The 9,527-nt window shown below is 33.8% G+C and overlaps 1 protein-coding gene across 1 annotated transcript; it reads left to right on the forward strand.

Annotated features, from left to right (window-relative positions):
- Positions 1-202: 202 nt before the first annotated feature.
- On the forward strand, positions 203-2,281 carry LOC136818441 (uncharacterized). The gene is made up of 2 exons (XM_067074782.1): positions 203-289; positions 823-2,281. The coding sequence occupies exon 2, from the start codon at positions 833-835 to the stop codon at positions 2,198-2,200; it is 1,368 nt and encodes a 455-aa protein (XP_066930883.1). The 5' UTR covers positions 203-289; positions 823-832; the 3' UTR covers positions 2,201-2,281.
- Positions 2,282-9,527: the final 7,246 nt, after the last annotated feature.

Genomic DNA, 9,527 nt, shown 5'->3' on the forward strand with positions numbered 1-9,527 from the left:
CAAGAAATTCATGAAATTGAAGAAAGACATTGTTAGTTTGTTAAAATATAAATTTCTATTACGAGAAATTACTAAATAATTAAAAAAAAATATTTTTTTTCTGTATCTCACCTTTAGCGAGTAAAGTGAGATGAAATTCTCTTTCAATCTTATAATATTGTTAGTGTTAATAGATTTTTTTCTTCCCACTCAGTTTTCCAAGTTTTTAATATATTTTTATCTTTTCATTTCATTTTGAGACAGTATTTTTTGTTTTGCCAGCGTGGAGAGAAGAAGGATCATCCAAAAGGTTATTATTTTGTTCCGACGAATTTTTTCTGCAGTTTGAACGGTTAAAAAAATTTTATTTTGAGTTTGTAGCAATTCGAAAAATGTTATAGAAATAATATTTAGTACTTTTCTCTCAATGAACCCTAGTGTAACGAAAATCTTAACTTTTCTATGTTCATCATTTCTGCTGAGATTTTGCAGACTATTGTATATTCCAGTATATCTTTCCGGCAAAATTTTATTCATTTATTTTGCTGATTGGATGATTGGAATTTAGATTTAAATACGGTTATTCGACGACTTCACTATCTTATGGATAGTTTTTACAATTTATTGGGTTCCTAGCTGAAGTTCTAAAGTAAAAGAGAATTTTGCAAATTGGCCATTTTTTCAAATTTTGTGAAGTGGATCGCTCCTATACGATCAAATGAATGAGAGATACATTTCCAGAAAGTATGCCCCGAAAACGTCAAAAAGTCGAAATATAGACACTCGTACTCTCTACTTTACTACAGTGTACTTTTACTTTTACGTTTTTCACTTTTTCTCTAGTTCAGATAATATGACGACAAAGACAGGCAAAGGTGGTGTAACAATCTATTATGAAAACTGGCTTCTACGTAAAGAAGGCGTCAAACAGTGGGCGGAATATTGGGGCGTGATCCGTGGTAAATGGCTTCAATTTTACGAAAGGACAAGCGAATATAATCGACCAGAGTTACGTAAAACGTTGGAAATAACTACAAATACGAAATGCGCTTTGGTGAAACGTAACAAAAATAGATATCCGTTTTCTATCGATAACGGTAGTGGAGTTTACTACATGAAAGTTGAAACAGAACTGGAACGTTATCATTGGATTGTGTCAATCTTAACGGCTTCCTTGGGTAAACCGAAACGGGAATTACCGGAACAAGTTCCGGAAACGATGAAAGAAGCGGAAACATTCCGGAAATTAACGAAAGTGGAGAAGCAAGAAATGAGGAATAAGCTACCGCCGAAACCAAAGAAAGAACCAATCCCTGCGTCTGACATAACTAATAAGCGTCGGCGTAAATTCGCAGAGAGGCGGGAAAATAAGGTGAAGAAAAAAGAGAGAGCTCGTTTAAGAAAGTTGGGTTTGGATCCTGATGAGCACATGGAAGGAGGGTCTAACGATGACGAAGAGCTGGAAGAAATTTCAAGGCATCCTGAGCACTTCCGCAGAGCACAAAATGTAAACAAGCTAACGAGCGAAAATCTTGCGTTACATAATCGGAATAAACTATCGGTCGATGATCGTATTCGTCAACGAGAAAAGATTCTTGGCTCATCACCCAATTTCTTGAAACCGAAAACTTCCGAATTAGAATCATCGCAAAGCACGGTGGAAATCAAAGCTATGATACATCCGCCGTCAGCTTCTACAGCCAATAAGAAGCAAGAAAGAAATAGTGATTCTTCTCACTATAACCGAGCATTTGAAAACGACGATATTGAAGAATTACCGACAATTCCCGTCACTTTGAACGATGATGGATTATTGCCGAATATGGTGTTCACCGAGCTTTCCGACAGCGAACCGGAAGAGCCAACAACCGAAGAAATAAGCATAAACAGTAATAACGAGTCTTTATTAAACATTGGCGATTTCGATATGACCCAACCAAGACGCGGTAGCGCCACGATCCTGTCACGCACCGTTCTCTCTGAGAGCGGAGTACGTCAATATTCGGAGTCCCCAGATCCAATAAAAATGATGAATCGGGGCGGAAAACGCCCTACTAGTGCTAAATTATCACCGGGTGGTTTAATGGAACGCCCCATTAGTCCTTTAATGACAAGACCAATGAGTCCATTAATTGGAGGTTCGGGACGCCCAAAAAGTCCAAATAACTTGAAGAATAGTGATGACTTTGCAAGGTACTTAGATGAGACCTCCACTGTGTGAATCCTAATCGAATTCGACGAATTTCAGATATAATTTTTATTTTGTGTGGCGTGAATTTTTTTGTTAACCTTGTGTGGTATTTAGGGGGGAAAAAGAAAATTTAAAGTATGATACAACATTAGAAGAACTTGTCTTTCGTGCCAGAATCTGCAAACAAGGACTTTTTTCGAATAACTGGTATGATCAGCTAATGGTCCAATAAAATTGAGTTTTTACATTAAGAAAAAAGTTAAAATTTGGCTCAAAATTTGGTACATTATCGGAGGAAAGTGACGAAGACTTTAAAGAGGTGATGAAATTTTTACCCGTCGAAAAAAAATTTCCCGTCATTTTATTATCTGACAAAGCTTGGAATGGATTTTAAAGAGGAAATTTGGCGGATTTTTTTGTCCAAATACCCTCATTACATAAGTGCAATTTGATTTTAAGCCTTGAACAAGCCAAAGACTTATAACCAAAACAAGACGTCTAACCATTGTTTCACCTTAGTTAGATCTCATCAGATAGCGTGTTATTGTTTTTCTAATACAATAACTATATCTACAGGGTTTCCGCATAATTAGTGAACGAAAACAATCAATTTTGCCGCGTCAGCAATAAAAACAATTGTTTTGCCGAGTCAGCAAAAAAATCAATATTACTAATTTCTCAGAATTTTCGTCGAAATTTTCAAAATGGCTGAAGCAGAAAAACTTTGATTAGAAAATTAGAAACTCTGACTTCGTTATAATCTAAATGAATGTGAAAATGTTTTACTGGCAATCAAATCATCTTCGTAACAGAAAGATACAAATTGAAGTTTTATGATATGGGCTCCTCTCCTCAAGTCAAGTGCTAAAGGAAAACCGACAGCCTGATATATGAAACTGCCTTCATATCTAACAGTTGATCGTCAACACTATTGGAAATCATCTAATCAGAAAGATGAACTCAAAGATAATCAAATGATGAGCTTCAAAGACTTTAGGACACTTTTAAACTTTTGAGGACGACCTGGCTGGTCTACAGTACCCAAAAGAAAGATGAGTTAAAGAACTAATATGTTGTAAATGTTTTGATTATCATTTATTATGGCTGATCACTTTTCTACTTAACTTTGGTGTTTGCAAAACTTGCAGATATATGAAACTCTAAAAAGGCTGATTTCATAAATGGTGGAATGATTAACCCAATCTTATTCATACTCTTGACATTCAATTAAATTGATTGGAAACTTGAGAATATTTTTGGTATTTTGAATGACATAGTACATGTATACAAGATGTTGATTGACTATTTTAATATACCTATATGTGTTAATATCGATATTGGAATGAAGAAATAATAATCATGGTAGTAGACACTCAATCAGAGGGAATCGTGATATTTTACGATGGACTTGAATGATATTTTTACATACAAACATTTTTAAAACTCTATTTCACGAAAACTATATCTACGATATAAAACTGTACTTTTGGGAACCTAATAAGCTTCCCCTCCCCCACCTGCCCCCGCTAATAAATAAATTCTCCTATCTGGCTTATTCCAAACCCCCTTTTATTTAGGTACCCAAGAGTAGTTAGAGCCTTTTATGGATCTTATTTTATTAAAAGTTAATTAATTAAAATTTTTCTTTTAAACAAAGATACTATCCAGTGTATAAGTTTTTTTATTCTAAAAATTTTCGTTAATCATATATAGTTTTGAAAAGATAGAATCAATGTTTGGGTCAAAGGCTGATAATTGAATTGAAAAATTAAAGAATTTTTTTTCACTCAATTTTCAATATTTTGATCCAAACTTTTGAGGAGATTCTGACATAAAATTTTAACGAGTCTCCTGTTATTTTTAATGCCTGTTTGATCATTTCACTTTTTATGACACCTTTTGATAAAAATTACAGTACCATAAAAATGTGAAAAATTCAATGAAAAATGATGGGATTGTTTTGACTCATCACTTTCTATTTAGAAAATAAGTACCTTTAAGGGAACTTAGAATTTAAACGAAACTCGCCAAAGTTTGTTCCTGCCAAAATTGATATTTTGCTCACTCGCCAAAATAAGTTCCCGCCAAAATTAAATTTTTTGTTTCCTTACCTAAATAATCCTGAAATTCATCAAAATTGCTCAAAATAAGGCAAAATAGAAAAGATTTACGCTGTCATTCACACAAAATTAAAAAAATTCACTATTCGCCAAAATAAGTTCCCACCAAATTTAAAAAAATTTAGGATATTTGCTGCCTGCCATAATTAGTTCCCGCCAGAAAAGGTTCCCTCAAGGTATTTGAAAATATTCAGAACTTTTCAACCATTTCCAGTCTCTTTGTTTTCAGTCTTTTTGTAAAAAAATGTCTGGACACAAATGAACAAAGTAACTCATGCATGTAACATATCTTTAACCAGGACCCTAGTTAACTGGCATAACACAATCTAACCAAAAAATACAAAATCATTAATTTATTGTTTGGTAATACTGAGAAACAAACAAAAAACAATTTTCAAGTACACACAAAACATAATAGACAAAAATAGGCAATTCTTTTGAAAATAGATTACCCGATTTAATTTTTTCTGAGGATTAATTGACGATTGAAAATGATACTTAGATGAGAAAGTATAGACAATAAGTCCCTTACGCTACATTAAAATAGTTACACAAACAAATAATTTTGGTATTTAAACAGTCAGAGCATTTCACAATATTAGGAACTACCTCCAGAATTACCTCTCAAAATTAATTCTATTATGATGACTGACTGATTAATTTAGAATATAGTTTGCTTCTGTTTGCTTTCTTTAATTTGTTAAAATTACCTAGCCAAAGAATTCATCTATATAAGTTTGTTCAAGATTATCTACTGTAAGCAATAGTTTTTTCATTTGCCAGAAACTAGTCTTGCGAAATTAAAAATCTGGCGCACTGTTTTAAAGGTAATATCCAAGCTTTCAATACTCTTTCCATTTTTAGCCAATTGAATGTACTGTACGTTATTTTTGTAAATCTCAGATTCTGTCCATGAGATGGCAGATGGCACTTATTTAGTCAATGACCCAGGCATAATCAAATGTATATTTTAGTCCATTTTCTACAAATGACATACATCACAATTTTACGGTTGGGCACTGAATATTTTCATATATATACTGATGCAATAACCATCACAATTTCAGTTTGTAGCCTGCTGTGAGCTCTGTCTCTAGTGACAGTGTGAACAATACATTATCCAAATTTTAAGATATTCCAAATATGTTAGTGTTAGTAGCAATCTTTTCATCATCGCTGTTGATAATTCTAATCTACCAAGTCTACCAGCCAAGCCACATATATCAAGATATCCGAAGAATCCATCCAGTGACAAATTGATTCGGTGTTATAATAAAATAGCCAGAAAATTAAAGTTATGATTCAAAAAACATCATTGCGACAAAATATTTTTCAGCGTTGGGTGTTAGATGTTCAATTCTAATCACAATACATCTTGTCTGTTGAAGATATCCTTGATTTGAAGTCGCCCATCTGTTTTTGAAATGCTTTTTCAAGGGAGGCAGGATATATATACAGAAATTTATGGTTGATTGTTTTGATGTTTTTTTTTATATTATATATTTTACACACCTAAATAAATTGAAAAAAGTTATATCGAAATCAAATGAGTGATATTAAACCGAATACTTTTCATCTGAACAAACATAAAGCCAGGTAAACTAACTGAAAACCTTAATTTCCAACAAAACACAGTCTGACAGTTCACAAAAAATAGCACAAAAACATTGAGCCAGGCCAGTCTGAAAAGAGCCAGGCCACAAAAAAGAATGGTATGGACTTAAAGTTTGGTCATATTACAATGCAAAGAAAATTATTTTAATCATCAAAAAATTCTCTAACATAGTATTTCAAAGCCATTCTTTGGGTCATTATAGCAAATACACAGAAACCAGTCAGCCATCTTGATTTTGCGAAATTCCTTCCTTCTGGCCAAAGTTCAAGGTTCAAAGAGCAGAAATGCAAAGAATAATTATTCTAAAATCAAACCAATCCAATTTGTTGACATATTTCATGATAATTACCATAATTAGCAAAATTACATGGACAAGTAGTTCCAAATTTGGTGGCCTTCGAGTTTTGGCGGCCATTTTTTTAAATCTTGTCGGCAACTAACGTGCGGATCAAAGGAAATTTATTTTTATTGTTCGAACAAAGAGATAATTTTGCATAATTATGCGCTTAGACGTCTTGTTTTGGTTATAAGTCTTTGAACAAGCACAAGTTTTGGAAAATAAATGAAATCGTGATGAGATAAATTACTTTAATGGGATAAACTTTCGCGGGGATTAAATTTCGCGGATTTCGCGGATTTGGGTGTCATCCGTGAAAATCCGCGAAATTAAGTTCCAATGGAAATTTGGAAAGGCCTGATCCGCGAAATATTTCTAAACAAAACTCAAAATTTTTATTATATTTGACATAATAAATACTATTTGAATGTTTACTTGCATCAAAGAGGCGCAAATAATGTGTATTTCAACAACCAACATGCATGATTTGACAGTAAAAGTCACAAAATGGTGAAAATATTGCCACCCAATAGTGCCACCTGCAGAATTAAGTCCCCGCGAAATTTTTGTTTAATCCTTGCGAAAGTTTATCCCATTAAAGTAGATGGTAGATTCGCTGGAGTTCGGTATTCGGGATTAAAGTCGGGATTCGAAAAACGTCAATAAAGATTTACTGACTAATGCTATTAGTGAGGTTAAGTAAATCGGTAAAATCACGACGACGAACGAAAATTTAACAGGCTAGTGAGTTTCAACCAATCAAATTTCGTATTTCCACTAGCCTATTACATTTTTCGTCCGTCGTCGTGATTATCCCGGTATACTTAACCTCACTATTAACTTCAAATGAAACACAGATGAGAGACTTTATTATAAGGATTAAGAATTTGGAAAATAAATTCAAAAAAGGGCGTGGTTATTTCGTTATTTAGGGAAATTCCCTATTTAGATATTCAGCAATTTTTCAACAGTGTAACTTTGAAATGCTCTCCAGGCTTGGAAAATTGCTCAATTGACTCCAAACCAAAAACGGATGCAAGCTGACAGGTATAGAAACAATGTCCACCAATTAAGAAACTTCAAAAGGGCGTGGTTTTTTTCGTGTTTTAGGGAAATTCCCCATTTCGGGATTCAAAATAGTTAATTTTTCAACTTTGGAGTGTTTTAGAATCTTGGGAAATGACTTTAAAGACCCCAAACCAAAAACGGATGCAAGGTTGCATGAATATAAACAATGCTGAATAAGTGGCATGCCTAGAGAGGGCGTAGTTTTTGCGTGTTTTAAGAAAATCCCCTAAAATCTTGATTTTCACCGTTTAAACCATTTTCGGCAGGCAAACTTTGAAATACTCTCCAGGCTTGGGAAATTGCTCAATTGACTCCATAAACCAACAAAAACGGATGCAAGCTGACAGGTATAGAAACAATGCCCACCAATTACTGTAAGAGACTTCAAAAGGGCGTAGTTTTTCCGTGTTTTATGGAAATTCCCCATTTCGGGATTCAAAATAGCTAATTTTTCAACTTTTGACTTTGAGTGTTTTAGAAACTTGGGAAATGACTTTAAAGACCCTAAACCAAAAACGGATGCAAGGTTGCATGAATATAAACAATGCTGAATAAGTGGCATGCCTAGAGAGGGCGTAGTTTTTTGCATGTTTTAGGGAAATTCCCTAAAATATTAATTTTCACCATTTAAACCATTTTCATCATTGTAATGACAAATGAAATTCTTTCACAGCAAACTACAACAAGCCAAAAGAAATTTAACGGGATAATCATCCAATGCAAACATGGAAACATTTTGAATGAAAATCAGACTGACGCCCTTATCATTAAGACAAATAAGAACTTTATTCCATCAAAATTAGTAAGCAAATTTTTTGAAAGATCTATATGCACTTCTTCTTAATCCTTCTTCATTCAAAGTACTTTTTTGTTAACATTTTCTTGACTTTGAAAAATAAGGTTACCAAAATACCGCAGGAAGTTTTAGTCTTATAATTAATATATCCTTAATAAATAATAACGTTACTTTATTTAACAAGGTTAGATTTACCTCCTGGGGAAAAGATTTCGGCTTTTCAACAGAATCTTTGACAAAAATTCCAAATATGAATGTGTATTTAACTGAGGCAGGCAACCAAAAAGTGTTCATCGTGTCAAAACAAGGCGGTAGGGCTTGATTATTAGATTTTTATAACTTTCTCTAGCTTATTTGTATTTACCTCTTTTTAAATTCTTCTTTCATTAATAAAATTCCCAACACCTTGTGGCCTTTCTCCTCATAGTTGCGATGAAATTCTATGGAGATTCCACCAATGGTGAACTATTGTTCAACTATTGCATTGAATTTCAAATGGAGATGAAATTCCAAAAAAGTTAATTTTCCATCAGGGCTGAAATAGTTTATCATTCAAATTTCAGGAAGATTCGATGAGCTCTCTTTGGTGATAAATGCCCTCTGACCGACTGGTGCATAGGCAGTGTCGGTCTCATTGAACAAAACGGAATCAAGAGCGATCTTCAAAGATGTAGTTGAGTCCTTCAAGACGAAAAACCTGAAGATTATCACATCTAGCTGTCCATCTGAACATTTGGGCTCTGTAAATTCCATGAAAAAAAAACTCTTCAAATGAAGAAGACTTACTGGTTACTGTTAGGTTCCAAATAAACGGGGGGGGGGGTTCTAGATTTTAATAAACGGGGGGGACCTAATTGCCGGGGGGGGGGGGTCGGAAATTGTACTTCTGAAACCCAAAAATAAGGTAAAAATAGGCTAAAATCAGGCTATTTAGAGCAAAATAAGGGGCCTTCTCTTTGACAGCTGAAAATATTCTTAGAGATTAATAAACGGGGGGTCCTAATAAGGTCCGGGGGGATTGAAAAATTTTCGAAAAATTAACAAGCGGGGGGCCGTTTATTTGGAACCTAAAAGTATGATTTTAAAAATAAAATAAAATGAAAATACATGTCCTATTTTAATTTACTTTAACAAATTAATTTTCTAATTGAATTCATTCATCAAGCTTAGAGTGGAATTTCGAGAGTATTAAAAAATCAAGTTATACCAATTTGGAGAACTTGCGGTGAACAATTAATAACCACATACCTTTTTGGACACTCTTAATTTCTATGCCTGTCAGCTTGCATCCATTTTTGGTTTGGAGTCAATTGAGCAAAGCCTGGAGAGTATTTCAAAGTTTGCCTGCTGAAAATGGTTTAAACGGTGAAAATCAAGATTTTAGGGGATTTCTCTAAGACACGCAAAAACTACGCCCTCTC

This window comes from Clytia hemisphaerica, unplaced genomic scaffold (genome assembly GCF_902728285.1).
Source record: "Clytia hemisphaerica strain Z4C2 unplaced genomic scaffold, Clytia hemisphaerica genome assembly, whole genome shotgun sequence".
Lineage (NCBI taxonomy): Eukaryota > Metazoa > Cnidaria > Hydrozoa > Leptothecata > Clytiidae > Clytia > Clytia hemisphaerica.

Bases quoted from the DNA above. Each gene is read 5' to 3' on its own strand.
- LOC136818441 (XM_067074782.1), top strand. From the start codon at position 833: ATGACGACAAAGACAGGCAAAGGTGGTGTAACAATCTATTATGAAAAC.